The sequence below is a fragment of the Rhopalosiphum maidis genome, chromosome 2 (genome assembly GCF_003676215.2).
Source record: "Rhopalosiphum maidis isolate BTI-1 chromosome 2, ASM367621v3, whole genome shotgun sequence".
Taxonomy (NCBI): Eukaryota; Metazoa; Arthropoda; class Insecta; order Hemiptera; family Aphididae; genus Rhopalosiphum; species Rhopalosiphum maidis.
In genome coordinates this window covers 75,099,564-75,122,025 of record NC_040878.1, presented here as the reverse complement: position 1 = coordinate 75,122,025, position 22,462 = coordinate 75,099,564, and the positions used below count along the sequence as shown (strand labels likewise).

General features: G+C 27.0%; 1 protein-coding gene across 2 annotated transcripts in view; it reads right to left on the bottom strand.

The window, feature by feature from the left end:
- Positions 1-22,462, bottom strand: part of LOC113554128 (cAMP-dependent protein kinase type I regulatory subunit) — a 72,343-nt gene that overhangs the window by 19,209 nt on the left and 30,672 nt on the right. For both annotated transcript variants that reach the window (XM_026957834.1, XM_026957835.1), the window contains exons 2-4: positions 4,949-5,113; positions 1,050-1,250; positions 686-905 (exon numbers count right to left, since the gene is read on the bottom strand). In XM_026957834.1, the coding sequence (XP_026813635.1) occupies positions 686-905; positions 1,050-1,250; positions 4,949-5,113 (586 nt within the window). The remainder of the gene's footprint in view (positions 1-685; positions 906-1,049; positions 1,251-4,948; positions 5,114-22,462) is intronic.

Below are 22,462 nucleotides of genomic sequence, written 5' to 3'. Positions count from 1 at the left end.
ATGACAGTTTGTAAAATCAAACTTTGGATAGATTAGGATTATTAGTTTAATAAAGAGTTACACCTACCTAGAATGATATAAGGTTCATAAAAACATTATATTTGTCCCTAAACGACTTAATTAGCTTGAAATAATCTATGTAGGTTGGTTGCTTAGCATTAAATTATTATATTAATGGTATAAATATAAGTAAGCTCTTATAAAATGAAAATAAATGAGTTTACTTAATTAATTGTCTTTCGGTTATTATAAATTATGTTATAGAAGACAAGCTAGAAGGATTTTTTCCATTTTTATTAAATTCGGTTTGAGATTTAATTTGACACCTACGAGTTAATAGTACTATTACGAATTATGACTGCTACCAGTGTTTTCTATTTAAGAGAAATATTAAAGTATTATATTTTTTTCATGATATATGTATAAACCTATATATTACATATACAATACACATGATACATGCATAAATAATATATATGTGTATATATATATATATATATATATATATATATATATATATATATATATGTATGCATGTATGTATGTATGTATGTATGTATAAATATCACTATAAAAATACGGCCTAAGTACGCAATGAACAATAATTCATATTTATAAAATCAAGTGGTTTAATTTAATGTTGTAATTACGTATGTAACGGCCAGAATGTACTGACTACGCTTACCTAGAATAGAGACGCGTGACAAGAATTCTTCATACATTTTCCTCTTTCGGATCGTCGACCCCATAAGTATTCTTCTGTAACTGTCTCGATCCAAGCCCCAGAGCTTCATGTCAGTCTTAGCACGTACCGTGGCAGCTCTCGGTGTACCATGGATCAAAGCCAGCTCTCCAAAACTTCCACCTTCACCGATCACTGTCACCAGTTCCGAATTTACGTACACCTAAATCGTATAACACAGTGCGCAAGACGTAAATATTTTGTGTAATAATATTTGCGTACAATGTACACAGACAGGCGGATAGGAACAATACAAATATCGAGTCGTCAGTGACAAACGGTTAAGAAAGTGTATGGGATATCTTACCTCGACTTCACCAACATCAATTACATAAAAATTGTCTCCCTCGTCACCCTGTTGAATAATAGATTCGCCCTGTAGAAACGTGACGGGGAACATTGCGTCGAATATATCCGACCGTTCGTTCTCGTCTAGATGAGAGAACAATATGTTTTTGGCTATGGCTTTTGATAAAGCAGCCATTGTTTTATAATCTTTTGGTACTACCTGAAACGTATCGAAGGATAAATTATTATTGAAACAAACTATAAGTTCCCATAATATTATTCTATTTATACTAATAACTTTTCAATTATCACAACTATCGCTTAAATAAAACAATTAGAAAATAACTATTTTAATAAATTATGAACTAGGTATATACATATAATATATAATCAGCTTATTTATATGGTATTTTATACGTTTCAAAAATACTAAAATATACTAAGTTAAATTAATTTTAATGTGAGAGGAATCAATAAGTATTAAACATAATTTAATAAATTAACAAAGAAGTTGTATAACTACTGAAATACGATGTACATTTGGACTTAGATATTCTAATAAAATAATAACTTTCACTTCATTTTGATCTAGCACGCGATATGTTTACTAAATATGTAAAAAGTACAACTAAAAACGATAGTTATATTACAGATATTATAATATAAACCATTACGTTATCTAACTTATATTTTACAAGTTAATATATTTATAAAAAATTTTCAATTTTGTGAATGTTCCTTTAGATACTATTCACCAATAAATGTACAACACTAACCAGACAAAAATAATCCGTACAACAGAATACATATCTAAAAAGATACAATTTTTTCTTAACGATCTAATGCGTAGAAGTATTAAAATAATAAAATTTTAATTTATAAAATAAAAACACATCATTAATTTTTGAGTCAAGGTGAATTGCAATACATTGTATTTTCTTAACTTTATAAGTAAGTTTAACATTTTTTAACTTATAACTAACTATTTCAACTGAAAACTTTTATTTTTATTCAAGAGCATTTATAAATGATAACCCAAGGTTTTTTAGTCTATTGGTTAGCTTTCGCGAGTCCTTAAGATATAATAGTTATTGTAGTAACTGACCTCAAGTTCAACTGTAATATAAATAACTGCGAAAATGAGTAAAAGTATAATGTTAAACAGCAAAGTTTATACACATTTTTATAATACACTGTTCATTAGGGTGAAGTATAGAAAGCTGTTTAGTTGATTGTTTTTTGTTCATACTTTTTTTCAAACGGCTGTTATCAAAGTAAACTCGTCTATTGTACGTATAGTAGGTACAGATAGTTTCTAAAATATTAGTACCATTAAAGAATAAAACATGTTTTTTGTGTTGCTGCCTACGTAACGTCATAATAAATTGTGAAAGCTTAGAGCCCACTATGGTAAAGGTTCACAAAAAGGGGAAAAAACGGAATGAAATAAGCCGAAATAAAAAAAGTTTTTTTTTTTATTCATAACACCATAATTTAAGAGTTGGCATTTCTGGAGAACTGGTGTGACATACTGACACTTCATGAATGTTTTTTATGAGAAAAAAACAATTTTTTTACGACATTTTTATTTAGTTTATTTAATTTCAACTCTACCAACGGTAAAATATACCAAACGGTCATAATATATCTATTATTCATAAATCAACCTCATTGAAAAGTGACGCATTCTCTTAATCAGAAATGAATAAAAAATATAATATTAACATCTAAGTATATATATAAAAATAATCCTGTTTATTATTTATTCAATATTTTAGTTTAAAAATAATTGGACGATTTTCGTTCCTGTGTTATCAAAAATATATAATACATATATAATTGTTAAATTATATTTTAAAGAAAATACATTGTAATTATGCAGTAGATTGGGTTCGGTCATTTGGGTCTCATTTCAGAAATATGTCCAAATGAAGTATTAATTTTTTAGTAGCAGATGTTAGTATTTGAAACAAAAACATACAAGAGTAATAAGGGTTGAGTGGGTAAACTTAAGTTTTTAGCTTCAAAAAGTTTCAAAAACACGTGTAGGAGGACTTTAGTATAAATTTGAAAGAATATAACATCTTAAATCTAGATAATTTAATTTATTTTTCGTTCTTTGATTTAAAAAAACAACAAATAAATGTATTACTTGATTAAACAGCATTTAATTACAATTTAATTATTGTATTATGTTGAAAAGGCTTACAACAATTGAAATAACACGATAGCTCATCTTTAATATTAATATTTATGATTTAATTTTTAATTTTTAATGAATATTCAGAATCTTAAAAATATGTTACTAAATTTTTAATTCATTCAAATAAATTTACAGTAGGTGAAAAAGGCTTATAGTGAATAATTAGGAAATTTATTTTATGTAAATAAAAGGATGTGAACATACATTATTATATACACTCATTTTATTAGTTATTTTAGATGTTGATTATACAAACAATATGTCGATAAATGAATACATTTTAATATGTTACAAGATTAAAATCTAAAAATAAAAACGGTATTCATAATATATTATAAAAAATTAAAACATAAATAAAAATAGATAATTTTAAAATCTTCAAATTTCTAGTAAATAGGCTTATATTTATTTTAATATGAACTTTTGATTTGACGAAGCGGAATATAAAGTTGTTTATATGTCACACGCATTGTCTATACAAAGACAACAAAATTATAAATTATTTTAACTGACTGTCATATTTAATATAAACTTTTTACTTTCATAATAATTATAGATTTCAAATTATTTTAAAATTAATTACAAGCAATTAATATTTATTGACGTTAATCATAGATAATTCAATGCTATATATGATTTCAATTGAGTATAAAGGTCAACAATTTAAATGATACAGAGAATTATATTTTTTATACGAATATCGTTTATTTTTGTAGTAATAGAACTAGTTGATACTTTCACTCTCAAAGTAGAATAATAATAATAAAAAAATACCAGCCAGCTTAATATAGTTGACCTTTGATATTACTTTAACAATTATTATTACTTATCATGCGAATGGGTAATATTAGAATGTGAAATGAGGTTATAATAGCCTGCAAATACCAACGAGTTATTATAAACACTGGACACTAAGTAATAAGTATAATGAGAAATATATTACTATTACAATTTTATAATCTTAATAATTGATAAAAGATTTAAAATACCGTTGAAATAAATCTTTAAATTAATATATTTGTATGATATTTTTAGACGATTAACTTCTCTTTCCTTCGACATAATAATATTTCAGATGCAGTACTGACTCTCGTAATAACCTTGAGTGTAAAATCCTTCGTACTCAAAGATCTGCATTACGGACCTCATAGATTTATTAATTATAGGATATTAAATTTTAAACAGAAAAAATTACATTTACAAATTATGTTTACTGTTATAAGATGTATACAAATAATATTTTGATCGATGCATTAAAAAGATCGATAAAATTTTACGAGTATTTATGTTACAAATGTTTAATTAAATATTTAAAATATAGTTTTGAATATTAAACGAATGAGATATCGCAATATGTTTTACATACATGGGTATAATTAACCTTATAGTGTATTTTTTTTTTTTTTAGCAATATTTCATGTAGTCAACAATTTCTAAATACTCGACCTAACATCACTCACTGCTGCAATATATAAATGAGATCGATAAGTATATACTCGTATATAATAAAATATAATAATATATCAAGAGTTATTCACGAGGTGTGCACCAATACCAGGGAAATTTATTTGACTGTCATTTTTATCAGCTCAAATCGTTCGTGACAAAACTGACTCCGCTATTATGAACGACATCATAATAAAACGACATAGGTACATACAGTTTAATTTAAATTTTTTAACGTATTAAAGCATCTTAGCGCTCATTTAACTCACTTTCTTGACATAGCTAGTAGCTTCTTCTTCAGAAACGTGCTCAGCCGATATGCCACCTCTTCGTCGGATCGATTGTTGGACGTGACTCGCAGGACCCGACGTCGGTGCCGACTGGAAGAACTCATCTGTTTCTCCATGCTGGCTGTCGCTCCCCTGCTCTTGTTCCTGTGTGAAAAACAAAAGGATAAGAGAAAGTCTAACTTTAAAAAATAATTGATAAATGTAAAACATAATATACGTTTTGTTTTTAATTTAGGGGCCAAGTATTGATACTCTAAACAGTCTAAATAAATGTACTAAAAACCTACATAATTGTCGCTTATAATAAAATATATACAAAAAATATCCTTATAAACTTGTTAAAGCTCCTTAAATTATTTAAAAAAATATATATTATGTTTATTATGATAACCTTTCTGATTTTATGTACGAAAAATGAAATTTAATAGTTTAGATGAATAAATTGTAAATAATAAAATGTAAAACTATAAATAATAATCATATAATTAACTAAAGATTTTCTATCAAACAGATTAAAATAACTTGGAACAAAATTATAAAAAATTATTAAAACAATGCCCTTGAAAATAAACTTTTGTTTAGATTCAAATGTTTTTAAACTAGATGTTTAGCTAGACAAGTACTAGTCTAAGTTTTAGATAATACTTGTAGAAAATAAAGTATTATTTCATCAACATTTCTCAGGTTTTAATTATTATAAATTATACCGTAAGCATAATATAGCACGAAGTACAATACAGTCCACATTGGTTTAAGTATGATGATACAATAACATTAAAATATTAAGTGTGCAGTTAAAAGAAAACGATACACGTCTAATATGCCTGGTAATATAAATAAAAATAATATAATAATAAAAATGTAATGAATACTACATAGTACATATTCACTCTCCACCCACGTGACTCCTCCGTTCGGTGGGTATAATATGATGCGTTTATTACGTTTTTCGGTCGATCGACTGACATCAAACAAAAAGTGTTTACCCTATAATATTTAAGTCAATAAACAGTGTACTAAACATGTGTGAAAAGAGTCAAAGGGTTTAATGTATAATCAATGTTACGCATAATCATACGTTCGTTAACAGGGCGGGGGGAGGAGATATTTATGTTAAAATGAGTTTTTAATTTTGTTTTGGAGTAAATTGTAATAATATTATGTTGAAATAAAAACCATAAAATAACATGTTTCTTTCTTTAACGCATTTATTAATCTGACGTTTAGTTAAATTTACAGTTACAAAACATTAGTTAATAATGATCACCATCCCATTTTAACAATGTTTCAAGAAAAACAATAACATACCTATACCTACTTTAGGCATATTGAATTTAAAATTATAAATACTATGAAAAATTATGGATGGAAAATTAATCTTAGTTCTTTTTTCTTTCAGCATCAATTGGAAGCCGTTATGTTTTTATTAAAATATGTAAATCAACTCAAGTTTTTTTGTTTTTGATATAAAAGTATTTTTAACATCACAGCAAAACGGTTATTTTACAATATATCATAAAGCTCATTGAATTAGTTTATTACGAATAATAATAATAATAATAATAAAAAAACAGGACAATTTAAAACTACTTATTTTTTTTAAAACACGTGTTTTTCATAAATATACCAACCAATTTTACGATGTAAGATAGATTTAATTTTACTGATCATATAACGATATAAAAATGCTGTAAACTCCACTAACAAGAACAGATTTTTAAGCAAGATTAACTCCAAAAATGTAAATAAATAATCTCAAAATTCAAAGAACGTTTTCATGCTTTTTTCTGTTTGCGTATTTCAGTATTAATACGACGAAAATAACAAAGAAAGACAACATGAGTAAAGAAAAAGCATTCACAAATCCTGACCATGCATAATATTCATATCGCGTGTTATGGCGCATTCAATGTGAAAAAAAGAAAAGTGGTCGCTGTTGGTCGACGGCGGTGAGACGATAAAAACGTAAGATAAGGACTCATATAAAAACAGAACAGCGGAATATAGGCAAATCGAATATAGAATATAAAGGACTAAAGGAGACGAAAACTAAAAGGAAACGCTCAGCCGGAGACAAAAAAAAAAGGAAAAATAAGGATATGGTTTTGGACACACCGAGATCTGTCACGAGAAATGCAATAAGCAAATCGTCGCGGTTGCCGAGGTGATCTACCCGCCATTCACCGTATTCCTATATATTATTATTATTTTATACGTCCATTCGTCGAGTGGAATGTCTGATCTCGAATTCGCACACGTTTTCGGGACGTGGGTTTATAATGTAATATTTTGGCGTCGAGCGGCATTATGGCACCTTATTTATACGTATATCTATAAATATAAATGCATATTTATTATACACAGAGAGTGGTGTTTTGTTGTTTTAGCTATGTATGGGCTGAAGGCGAGCTCGTGGAATATTTCGACGAATAAAATTGTCAACTATAAATAACGCACTCTGTATTTACGAATAGAAAACGGTAAGATAGATGGTCAGTATAGCGAAAGTATCGATATGGGGCAGCGGGGTGAGGGAGAGGAAAAAAGGAGTTAAGGCTGCAGCGATAAATAACATCATTCATTTTTCATTTCTAGCGATAGGCAGTAGACACATTTAATACACCACATCATATTTTATATCTACAAAAATAGGTATGACATACAACCTTATTTTACAAATACCTCATTTAGGGAAAGATAATGTTTCTAGAACATTTTAGAATAATTATTACTATTACATAAATTAATTATTTTCAATAATATATAATAAAATATATTTATCGGTAGTAATATTATTGCCTTGAATAATCAGAAAAGCTGAATACTATTATATTATAGAAGCTATGATAGAAAGAAAGATAACTTTGAGGCGTTCTAATCGAAACTCTTCTTACATAGGATAAATTAAAAAATGATGCGAGATACAAATTTTCAAGACGTTTAAGGAACTAAAAAAAAGGCCAGCAATTAACTATTAGAACGGAGAATTGAATTTTTAGGCTAACTTACAGGTAAAAAAAAAATCAATAATATTACTGATAAATGGTGAAATAATCAAATATATCAAAATCGGCGTAGAGTGCATAATACAACGAATAGCAATGAGCTCATTAGTTAATTTTCCATTAACAATGTGTATCGTATGACGAAGAAAACTACACAATCGTTACGAATTTGTGTATCAGACCCGCGCGAAGTACCTATATAGTAGTCATCGTTAAGTATTTTAGCGATTAATGGCGAAGGCATTTTGACCAGAAACACACTTGTCCCCTCGCACGAAATGTTGATTGTTAAAATATTTTTCAAGAGGATTCTGTGGATAGATCATTATTATTATTATTATTATCATCATCATTTCGAAACGTTGTATGTGCTACTCCGTGGCAAGGGATGCGTGCGTCCATTACTCGATCGTATGACATTTTTGTAATTTTGGCCTCTGGGGCACTTCCGACCATCCCGAGAGGAGGAACGAACAGTTATACAATATTATGATAATAATAATATATTATGACCCAATTTCCACGGGTTATCGTATACTTATCTTAGAGTGTGTACTTCCGTGAGCTGTTTTTGCGGAAAACCTCCAATCGTTTGATTATACAACTACACAGTATTATGTATACGTAAACTGTTTGACAAGGCGATGTACTCCACGCACACATACGAAACATTCACACAAACCATCTACACATTTGTTATATACCCTTGTCGGGCACGTATTGCATAGTACCTAGGTACTTATAATATATGTGTACAAGATTTTATATTATGTTACGTTGTATTACGATCGCTCGGAGTTGGCACCAAGTGTCCTCTCCCGCGTTGTTGTGTTTAAGTATTTTTCCACGACGTATTTTATTACAAGTGATAAAAAAATATCGCGACATCATACAACGAAATCGAAACAATGACGGTATGAAAAATTGGACTTTGGTATCTTTATGGAAAAAAAACACACACATACGCTAACGTTTTTTGTTCAACTGAAATTCCGTCACGAAGATAATAATACTCTGTATTTGTAGAGTCTCGAAGTTTTATGAATTGCGATTTTTCTGTCAAAGTATTCAGCATCTATGTAATATAATAAACAGAACATTTTTTACCAAAAACGTAGTTTGCACTATAAAAAATTGTATATATGTGATGTATATTGTAATATTATAAATAAGCTTAACAAATGATCGTCTATATAAATTGTTAAAAAAAAAAATAATTTACACGAATAATTATATCAATAATTAATAACGTCTATTAATTCAATCGTTTCGAAAGGACAAAACTAAAAATATGCCAGACAGCAGTTTATATTAAAACAATAAACTAAAAATGATACCTAATTTTTTCAAAAACTTAATTTCAATATGATGAATAATAGTTATTCAATGGAACAAAATGTGGTATTTAAATTACTCTAAATTTAGTACCTATATTATTATGAAAGTAGGTAACAAGCTTACAGTAATACAAAATACAGGACAATTACCATTTGTCAGTTCTAAAGTTGGAAAGATATATTTTTTTAATTTTAAAACCTAGGTCGTTTCAATGAATATATCACGTTTATATCTTTATCATATTATTGTTCATTAATCACGTAATTTTTAAACAGAGGCTTTTGAATTCTAGTAAAATATAACATTAAAGTGTAACTGTGAGATCATTGTCATATTATACCAATTTATTATTATACAATACAATTAATTAATAAAATTGATAAATTAGTAGGTACACTCATTTTAAATTCGTATTTAACTAATCAGTAAAAAATAAATGGTAAATTGTTCAATTTTAAATTGGTTTGATTCATATTATTTACAAGTACCTACATAAGTTAAATAGCAATTTGTTGTCAGATAAAAAAAGTGGACAAAAATTAGAAATTGAAAAATAAATGCAATTTGATTGCATCTTAGAATTATAATAAATATATTACAAGTATATTGCATTAGGTAATGTTTACATTTTTTTATGAGTTTATCATTTTTAAATTGTCATACTACAGAAAAAATATGAAATATGAAATTCAAATAAACTAAATTATAATAATAAAAATGTTAAAATGAGATTAAAGGGTTCTGCAAGTATTATTTAGTCCAAAAATGATCCTCATATAGTTGATTTATGAGAATAATAATTTATAAGCAAGGTTATAGGAGTTGCATGATATTACATAAATATATTATATTTTGTTGTTTAAAATTCGAAAATAAATTTTAAATGCTTTGATAACTTTTGAAATATCATAAATGTCCACGTCATAACAAATATAAGCTTAACCTCGCGCGTCATATGAGCTAAAAAAAAAAAAAATTTATCACAGTGGGAGGCATAATATTCAAATATTAATATGAGTATGCCAAACGTAGGCGCTTTTTGAAAAGGAACCAAATAAAATAACTATAATACACACGAATATAATGATTAGAAACAAATACATATTCATATTATATTGTTTTTAAGAAATAAACAAATGTTTTTGTAAGATTTTACGACAAAGGTTTTAAATAATTGATAATAATAATATAACAAGTGGCACGGTCGATACCGTGCTTTTAAGTAGAATACATTAAAACTTAAGGGAATTATATACACTTTTAAGAACGCTTTAAAAATGTTAATATATGGGTAAAAATAAAATTGAACGACACATAATATAGACAACTGCTACATTATTATTTATAAAGATTTAAGTTACTACGTTACTAAGTTGCGTGATTTGAAATAGAACAAGAAAATTGTGTTAGCTCCGTCTTCACGGTCAGCGTATTATAATATAGATGGGTGAGAACTAAAAACCTGCAAAGGCAATAAAACTGTATAACGGTTTATGAACATAAAATATTAATGTTAATAATTATGTAATGAATAAAAACTTAAAATATTATTTACTAGTTTAACGCGCAGATAAGAAATTATGCAAACCATAAATAAATAAATACTTTCAAAATAAATGTTTACAAGTTTTTTTTTTACTATCTATCTTAATTTAATTTAACATGGTAGGAATACAATATGATTTCACAAATGACGATTGCGTAAAAGTATTATTAAAAAAAAAAAAATAAACAATAAAAATAATTTAATGTAAATACACCTTCTAATTGTCTTATTATAATTATTCATGGAAGTCGGTATTTTTTATAAACTACCTATATTCTAAACGAGTGTTGGGCATTGGTCTCGAATAAATATCTATGAAAATAGAAGTTAAACAATTTGTTTTTGTTTTTTACTTAAAATTTTTGCTTTTGATCCTTTAAAGTTTGTCAACTTTTATTCATTACAGATATTTCTAAACTTTGAAATGTTATAATTTAAGATTACGACTGAAACTATACAAAATAATGCTGCGGTATTGTTACCAAACAAAATGAAAATGGTTTAATCATAGAACAGTATACAGAGAACGAAACTTTTATACAACCTTTTTAATTAAAAATACGTATAATAATTTATAATAATATATATGTTTTAAATAAAAAAAAAACCCTAAATCTAGAGTTACTCTATATCGATTATAATATAGAATAACTTGGTAGGCAATAATGTTGATGGAACCTTTAGATTTTATTCTGTAAAAAATTCATATATTTATATGCATAAGTATTTTTTCGTATATTGGTATTATAGAAATGGAGGAAAAAAACTACAAGAAAATCGATTTATGTAGTGTTCCGGCTGACGTGGGTCAAAAACAGATTGATAAATAATGTGACCCACCACACTTATGCATAGTATAAAAATCTTAGAAATACTCTCTCGCTCACACACACAGAGAAAGGTCATTAAACCCCTGATAAAATTGTCATTGGTGTTGCTGAGGAATTAATCAAACGGTCATTTTGGTTAATCGGTTGCAAAAACTATTTTAAAACGTAGGAAATCACTTGGAAAAAAATTTAAATAATGGCAGGGGAAACGCCATTATTATTGATTTTGCTTAAGTTTTTGATAAAAGAGTTGGTTAGTTAGTATACTTTCCATATGAATAAATAAAAAACTAAATAAGTGAGAATTTAAATTATTTTAGCAGAATTTATTTTATTAAGTACCAACAGTATATCAAGTAATAATATATTTTTCTAATATCAATAATTAGTTTTATATTAATGTTAGACTTTTTTTATGTAAATAGGTAATTCTGTGCTTGAATTTAAATAATATTATATTATACATAGAGATTAAAATATAATTAAGATTAATAGGCACTTTATTGCTTAAAGATAAATATATGCTGATTCCATCTAGAATAGAAAGGTTATTATTATTGTAAAATTGCAGTTTTAAACTTTGAGTTTTTATACATTTTAAGTTTTCCATACATTTGAAAAATTAATTTTATAAATTGACTGAAATTAAATTTTAATGAGTTATGCGTTTGACTAAGAACACAGAATAACAAAAATGTATCATTAACATAATGTTAATGTATTAATACAATTCTATTCAATAATAAAGGGTCGTGATTAAACTATACCTATCATGGGAATATTTAATTAATTTAATTTAAAGTACCCGCATCATAAACAAATACTTTACCTTTTATGGCTGAGCATGCCACTTTAGTGGGTGTTATATCAATATTTCAAATTAACTTCGACAGTCTTTACCAACGCCTTAGAATATTTTGGAAAATTTCATTAATTTAGAAAGGCATTAATTTTTTAATACAGTGAACAATAATTAATGAACATTTGAAGGATTCTAATTATAAAATAATTATTTACAACTTTAAAGTTTTAAATCGAATTTCCGATCGAAAAACCTAACCTTACCTAAAAGTTTTATAATATTAAGTATCTTAAAGTACCTGAAAAAGGGGGATAGAAAAAATTGAAAATCAATGTTTCATAATCTATTTACGCTTCGATAACAACTCATAAAGTAAATTTAGTAATCACACTATTAGATTCAAAATAATTAATTAAGAATATAAGTTTATATTTTAATTGGTAAAAAATAATTAGCTACATTGATTTACTACGATTTATTCGTCAAACTTAATTTTCATTATTGCCAACAATTCATTTTAATAATAACGTCGTGTAGGTTTCCAATACTGAGAGACGCTCTCGTTTAATAATGTCTACTAAAAGAGAAATGATACGATATTTTAAACTACTTGGAGTGTACACAAACATGAAATGCATTATATTATTAGACTTATATTTGAAGATGATATATCTTAGATAGTATTTTATGCACATTCATAGCAGATTTATTTGATTGTATTAGAATGAAATATATTTTTTAATGTCTAGGAGATTGTTATTCATATTTTATTTTACGGAATATGTACGTATATCCATTATGCATGTGTTGGTTCCAATTTTCAAAGTAGGTTAGTAAATCAATAATTCAATTGAAACTTTTTAATAAGATTTTATTCCGAAAATAATATTTAAGTTAAGTTTTGAAACGAAAAGTGTTATTTATAAATTGAAATTCTTCATCGTTAATATACTATTAATACCAATAATAATTGTAATTTAATTGGTCACCTGCAGTGTGACAAAATACAAAAGAAGGCGTATTTGGTATATATAATACTATTAACCTTATAAAGTATTATACTTGATACTAGTTTTATAATAGTCTTTTAAGGATAATTGAATGTAATAAAATTGGAATTACAAAATATAAATCATAAAGTATAACGGTGATATGATTGCGAATGAACAATAATTTAATTTTTATAAAAAATAAAATTATAGTACTCTTGATGTTAATAATATAGTAGGTCATAATCATTTAATAATTTATAGTTAAAGAACGCGATAATTTTTTTAAGCACATAACCTATGAGTGTATTATTATTATTATTATTATGGTGTACAATATTGTTTTAACTGGACTAGTAGAAGAACTTACAGAAGTTTGTATTATGAAGTGGTGTAAACGGTGTAGAACGAAATGACAAAATTCCCAAGTGTAGGCTGTATTTTCCTTGTTAGAAACTTTGGCGCATCTTAACTATACCACAGTTTGCCACAGGATGATTAAATAATTCATTATTTTATGTCACATAAATTGGCTACGTATAATGTTTGAACTTTCTAAGATACGTCTGTATATCTAACGTACACCAAAATAAAAATATCTCGATGTACGAGCTCATTTCATAATTTACCGAGTATATCCTACAGTACACCTACTCTACTTAACTACATTTACGTATCAATATAATATTATTTAAAAATTATGAAATATAGGTATATGGATTTATTATTAAGCTACGGATAAAACAAATCAGTTTTTTTAAGAAGCTTACCTACATCATAGAAAACTGTTCATTGATTTCCACGTAGATTTATTAATAAAGTAAAGTGTGTAACACGATTTCTTTTTTAATTTGAATCAAATGGTCATATAAAATGTTTGTATATGATGGGAAATTAAAATCATTTATTGAAATACCTATATCACGAATATTGTCAACGAAATGTTCTAAAAGAACAGTTAAAATAGTGACATTAAACTTGACCCAGTATGGCAACATTTATTATCACTGATTAGACTAAATTATGAACAAGCATATTATCACTAAGAAAATCCCTTAAATCTATTTTGATATTGCAACAATTCTTTTAATAAATACAACAATTGTCTATAGTATTTCATCATCGAAAATAATTTAACTTTATCACTTTTACCACATAACTGATAATATATGATAAACATATTATCAACTAGATGTAATGTTTATGATTTAAATTAACAAACCTGGTAAATTTAAATGAACATAAAGACAGCTTCAAAAATAATTGTACTGACGCAGGCTTCTTATTTCATTGGTATATTATTCCGCGATAATTACGGTTTTCAATTAAATAAAAAGCTCTAATAACAATGATCCATCAAGTATTATCTCTAGATCATCAATCTTTGGCGTACTACCCATAAAAAAACCAGTGCAACAATAGTCGGGGTAAATGTAAGTGGCCGACTTAGTGAGTGCATAAGACCGAACTTACGGGTAGGGGTGGGGGGAAATATGAGCTTTTTCACGCGCTTCTTCTGCGAATATTCGATGGACAGCCAACAATCCGTCATCCATATACAACCCTGAAAGTACATTGTTAGGCTCGAATTTCGTTTATATGTTTTTGCCTTCGTTTTTGATACATGATAATCTGGACATAATATTCAATATTTATCGAATTCAATCAAAGCCATAATGCATTATAAAAGTCCAATGCGTTCATTAATATCAATCTGTTATATTTTTTTGATTAAATACTATATAACGGCTTTAATTAAAACACATAGTATTGTTTCGGAAAAGACTTTGATGATTGATGAATTATTCATTTTTTACTGAAAATCTCTTTTCGTACTGATGTTAGCGTATTAAATGAAGACAAAATATATATTTTATAATATAATGTGATTTTATCCCTGAATGCATTATATCATTATTTAATTAAAATTCTATTCATATAAAAATATAATAATTACCCAAAAAGTTGATACAATAACTATTATTGAAAACCACTAACTTTATTATGATTTCTAAAATAAGAGTAATGATATATTTTTATGTATAACATATGTCAAGCGGTATAGAATTTCTGGATTTGTGTATTTTGTTTGTCAGACAAGGATATTATACGTTTATAACTAACCCGGAAACGAGATTTGACGAGATCAAATGTGCATTGGGCTTTTACTAAATAACTATCTACTAAGTTTGCGATTTGACAACTTAAATCTTTCACCGTTATACATGGTTATAAGTATTTAATCAAGTTAATCGTCATTATTAATAACAGTTTTGATATCTGAGTAACTACGGGTAGATATTTATTTATATAATTTAAGTTTATTCACTTATTTTGCCTTAATGTAGAATAAAAAGGTACTCATTAGAACAATGAGTATACTCAATTTTATAATCTCGGCGATATTATGCGTAAAATATTAGTTAAATATGAACATATCACTATCGATGTTGGTAACGAATATTGCTATGTTTTAAAACATTGCGTAAAACGTGATGTTGCATTGTAAAATTATAATTAACGTATCAATTTATATCAAGGACTCAGTGTTTTTCTTGGATCCGATTATGACTATATTCAGATCTTCAACAAGGTAATATATTAAAATATTTGTCGACAGTATGTTGACTATACTTGTATTTTAATTTACATTAATTGCAATGAGATCAATGGATACTGTTAAATAATAAAGTTCGAATTAAACAGACATTTTCAGTTATTTCATTTACAAATCTCCGGAATTTAATTTATAATTAATTTAGTTATATATTCTTAATTCAATTTACTTTTTAATATGCATACTTAAAAAATATTTTAAAATTTTGTAGACTTATAACATAATTTAAAAAATATTTTAGCCTATAATGTTAAGTTATTTACCCTCGTTTTTTTTACTTAAATTATTCATTAAGACGTTTAGTTATGCCATTGGAGACAGAAACTTATTGCATGATACAAAACACATTTTTGTTTACCGTTCGCGTCAATGTATTGCACAGACAATATATAAACACGTTTAATCTAAACACGTATCTATTGATTAATAAAAAAAATTTTAATACTATATTTGTGCAATCTTGCCAGTATTAAAAAATGTAATTACAACATTAAAGTTATTCAAAATAATTACAAAATTTGAAAAACCAAAATTCACAAAGCGTAAACATTAATAACTACATATTAATTATTATGCAAACTTATTAAATTAAGATTCATGTTTAAACTTCAGATTGATTTCATAAATAAACTAACTATTCAAAGATTATTTTTTTTTTTTAGTTCGCAATTAAATACAAAATTATGCAACGAAAATGTTTATGATAAAATAATAGTGAAAATTTTATTAACATTTTAAAGGATGTGAATTAATTCTTTATTTTATAATAAACAATATAAAACCATTATGCCATTATGTACAATAGCTATGTGTATATGAAAATAAAGTAAGCTACTATATGCAATTCAATAATTTTATAATCAAATACAGATGCATTTAATAGTGAAAAATTTATTTCAGAGCGATATAATATAATTTAGTTAACATGTACCAAAGGTACTGGGTGTACAATTATTTAAGATTTTAGTATAGTTGAATTTAGAATTTGGTTGCCAAGTTTTATTTATGATTTGTAAATTTCCCAAACGCGCGCGTTGAAAGTAGACAAACAATCATGTTAGAAGAGTTTGCACTACTAATTTAATGGACAAAAATGAAACCTTGATGATCAATTATTATTCGGTCAACGCTGATTGATGACAAAACTTGTATCAGATCACAGAAAGTATCGTTTCTCAGTCTACCGGCGGCGCTCTTGTAAAATCATTTATCAATAGTACAAACGCTGCCACTGCCATGCCAAGTTTGAATTTTTGAAATGTAATATCATTTGGCCGGCATTCAATACATTCCTAAGTCGTAACATTTTTTTTTACTAAAACTTATTTTAAAACAATTCATTAACTCTATTAATCCAAAAATTATAAATTACTCAAACATTTAATATTTTTAAATAGGACTTACATATCTCGTGCATGGTATTCAATGTAATAAAATATAATTAAGTGTATTATCAACTTAACTAAATGTACAATGTTCGATTTAAGATAAATATTTATTTTCGAATTTTATGAAATAGGTAGCAATAAATATAATTATCATATTGAAAATTAAATAAATAAATGGGCAAACGGCTAAAGGTATATACATGAATATTTAGGTACACATTTGTTTCTACTATGATTTTAATTGAATTTAATATTCTACAAACAAACTATATTTATTATTACTATTTTCAATCGTATATAACGTGTAAAATTTAAATCTTAAACAGTATAACTATTTTATTTAAATATATAAAATAAATTTAATTCATAGTAATTTAAGTATTTTGATTCTTACAAATTATAATAAATTAACAATATTTACTTTACTCTTTATAGTTCATACTATCGTAATAACATCATGCAAGTACGTATTATGATAAAATAATATACAGTATGTTAAGGTTTCAAAGAATTCTCGGTTATTATGTAGTAAATTAAATGAAAAATGTGAACCCTCTTTTAGAGTATTTCAAAAGCGTAGTCCAAATTAAAATAATTATTTATATATTATTGTTGATATTTGATGAATCGATCGAAATTTATTATTTTTGGCTTTGTTCGATAATATAAAGAACACAATTCGAAACGAAACCTATTATGAAAATTACGCGACACCCTTAAAATATATATATTAATCGATGCATTTGGTTTTTATTCTCATCAACCCTCGAAACGAGTGTACCAAGAAACACATCAAGGGTGTTACTCTTGTATAAACGTATAGCGCATTATACTATTATTATATCAATAGTCATTACATTCGAAATAACAAATATTATACAATTTATTATATCAGTTAACTTTATTCGAAAGAACACCGAGCGCTCATCGGATTATTAAATGGTATACACAAAGTATCTTACCATTTTTTTTAAGTTTATTTAAAAACAATATTTTATATCATTTAAGAGTATTCTGTGGTGAAATAAATTTTCTTTTTTTAAATAAGATCCATATTTTTACTGTGAATACATTGTCAGATACTCAGATGATACTTTAAAAATGATGACGTACTTAAATCAAATGAGTAGTTTTCGAGTTATTAAACTTAATATTACGAAGGATAAAAGTCTTCAATAAATAAAATATATGATATAATATTTAGTTGTGTTAATATTTAGCCTATGGTACTTATTATAAATAAGCTCATATTTTAAAAATTTAAAAATTTCACTAAGTTAATATTAATTAATTTAATTTTCAAAACATCATAGCCTTTTATTGATTATTATCATTAATCATTAGTCCTTAAAGTTTAATAACTTAGATTTTAAGTCTTAGAAACTACTATGATTCCAATTTCGATATATAAATATATATATATATATATATATAATTAATAAAATATCATATTCTTAACAATGAGCAACAAAAATTATGGGTGGGGGAGGTATAATTAAAAAAAATACGTTTTTATAACTCTTTAAATTCCTTTAAAAATTAAATACACAGAAATATGTTGTTTAAACTTGAAAATTATCAAAAACCAAAAAAAAAAACTGTTAAAGGAGGGAGTATTGACGATTTGGCCATGCTTGTTGAGTCACTCTGTACTTATACCTAAAGTAAACCGGCAGGTAAGTTATGCAAGAGGACTAATACGATAATATTCAGTAAATATTAAACAGCGCACAAATACGTTTAACGATTAACACACGCGCATTTGATTATATTTGATGTAATAACATGATGGTAAAAATGACGGGGCAATAATATTATAGAATAATATACATGTAGTACATACAACTATACAAGTATATGTAGTATTTTTAGAGATAGCATACAGTTCATTATTTGCGGCATTTGCGCACATAGTTTTCCGTGCCTAGGGGTGACATAATTACACGTATATTTACAACAGTTATATTATATGCATTTCAGAAATGTTTACTAGACATTACATGAAAGGCAGCGGTTGGTACACAAAAAATACGTAATTCACGTGTACACCCACGGCCGACACTTCCTCATCAACGACGAAAATCATCATCCTTAAGAAGGCGTCACACCGGCATGTGTTGTCTTCGTCTTACAAGTACGTATTATTGCAAATTTACGCTCAGAAGATCACGTTTAACTCCGTTAGTTTAAAAATTGGAGTGAATCGACCACCTATGATGAAATTTGATGGTAAGAACATTAGTTGTGTTTATATGTTGATTTTTTATATAATAGTTCAAGTTTTTAGCAAGTTATACGTATATATAATATAGCATAAATTAAAAATGCTCATAACTCACTTAAAAACTATATAACCGTAAAAACACCGATATACAAACATAAATAATGTTCTCACCATCCAGTTTCATAATAGGTAGATTCACTCTAATATTTAAACTAACGGAGCTAAATGCGATCTGCTAAGCGTAAATTTGCAATAATACGTACTTGTAAGACGGAGACAACACATGCGGATGTTACGTCCTCTTAACGCAGCGTCATAGTATCATATAATAATAATATATAATTTAGGTATTATTGTTTTCCTATTTTTTACTATGCACTCGCCGTATAATAATTATATTATTGTTTATCGTGTACAGTACGATACTACACACAACGATATACCTGTATACTTACACGTATAACACATTAATTGGTTGTCGGTTGTAATCTGATTCAACCACCACCGTATACCTACGCACGAGTAAATAAAGACCGTGCACCGCACATCACAGGTATATAAACGTTGTTAGTGTCGTATCAGTAACATAATATACTTATATTTATATATTTGTTTCATTGTTTGACGAAAATTCGTTTAATTAATTTATGTGCAATCCTATACGCGAACACGCGCAATTAAATCAACACACTACAGCCAATTACGTATCACGAGTAAAACACTAAACAACGTTTGACGTATAGTTTTATTTTACAGAAATCAAACCCAGCATATTGTAAACCTACGTAGGTCCTCCTACCTATATAATTAATTGGATATAGAAGCATTTTGTTTGCGTGCACGATATTTTTCAACAGAGCTTAATATGATGGCGGTATATGTGCTACATAGGTGTTTTAATTGAATAAGCATGATATCAAACAAGGATAACTTAAAAAAAATCAATAAACTTGTATTAAATTATCACTCTCACGTATTTACATTCGCGGTTGCCAATCAACCTAAGAAGGTACTCGTTATTCATTTCATTCGAAAATATTCCTGTTTACCCCAAATTAAATATTGAAATACCTACATAATACTATTGGCTTTTCATGGAATGTAAAAAAATTGTCCAAGGCAAAATTACCAGATAAATACAAAGATACATTTCTTAATGTATTGCCGCCGTTAATGTCATACGTTACAATACACTTAACAAACGTTTTTTCTCTCGAATAATTTTTACCTTTTTAACGTGCAGTAAATACTCTCTTAGTCGATTTCGAGCACATTATTTTTTATAAATATTTATTTATTTATTATAATAACAATAGGTTAGGTACGTTCTTCGTTTTTAATATATTTTACTTTCCTGCTCTTGGAAATTTAAGCTTCAAAAGGTTTATATTCTCGTGTTCAAGGACCGCAGGGTTTTTATTTTCAAAACGAAATACAACAACAGTCGTAACACTGTACTGCATCCCTACCCACGCACGACTACACTCCGTTGTCATTTAATATAACTACAAACACGTAGGAAGCACTGCCCCTACACCCGTTTATATGTGACGTATATACATGCATGATACGCGGTGGCAGGGCTAAAAACGGAGAAAAAGAGCTAGCGACTACGATAGCGCTTATTGCGAACGGGCACAGTACATAATATCAATGATGTAATAACGATAACAGTAATAATTATAATTACAAAACAAGTTTTTAGAAGCGCGGGTGGAAAATCTCGGGTACGTTGACGACGGTATTACGCAGACACGGATGGTAGCGGGTGGCGTCTTTTTAATATAATAATATTATTATGTCGTACCTATTATAATAAATAATAATGGTCGAAAGTTGTTCCGAACGGATATAATCGCTGTGCGCGTTGATAATTGCCGTCTTAAACGGTCGGCAAGATATTATTATTGTCACACTGACACACAAATGTACGTACCCGGCGCGTCCTAAGGAATTCGGTTGGAATTAATTTTCAGACGATAATAGCGACCTGCACCGCCGTTAAACTACAATTGCGTTATAACATAACAAATTTTACAAGGCGATGCCACTTATTATTACTATTATCAATATAATTTGTCTCTGTTGAACTTTGTATATAATAATATATCTATATGTGACTGCTGGTCGGTATAGTGTGAGATTGACTTAGCAATAGAACGACGGCGGATCGACGTTCGATTTGTACCAAAAACATTAATCGTAGATAATATATAGGTATCAATATTATTATAATATGAACGCGGGAGAGTAAAACCAATTTCCAACTTACGGATGACGAGACAAAAAACGAAAAAAAAATAATCACATCAATACATACCTATATGTAAACGACGGTGAAAAAATACGTGTGGCCGCCGATATATTATGCGTTATAATAAAGGTATCGTTACATACAACAATATTATTATTATATACGGTTTTACTCGATCAACGTTAATTTAAATTTAATGGGCTGAGAGTAAAGAATTAAAGATTTTACCGTTTTCATCGTGCATCCACGAACGTAGTGATTCTGATAATGTATTACATTTTATAGTTATAGCTTTTTGAAATATTGAAGCCGGAAGGGATTAGTAATTTTTAATTTATAGATTAAAATACAACTTTTCCATCAAATTGAACTAACAAACAAGCAATATAAAATATAACGACCATCATATTTTTAATTACGTTAATGCAATGCCATTTATAGCTTGCAAAAAAAAAGTGATATTTATATTTATAATAATATAATATTTATGATGTATTCAA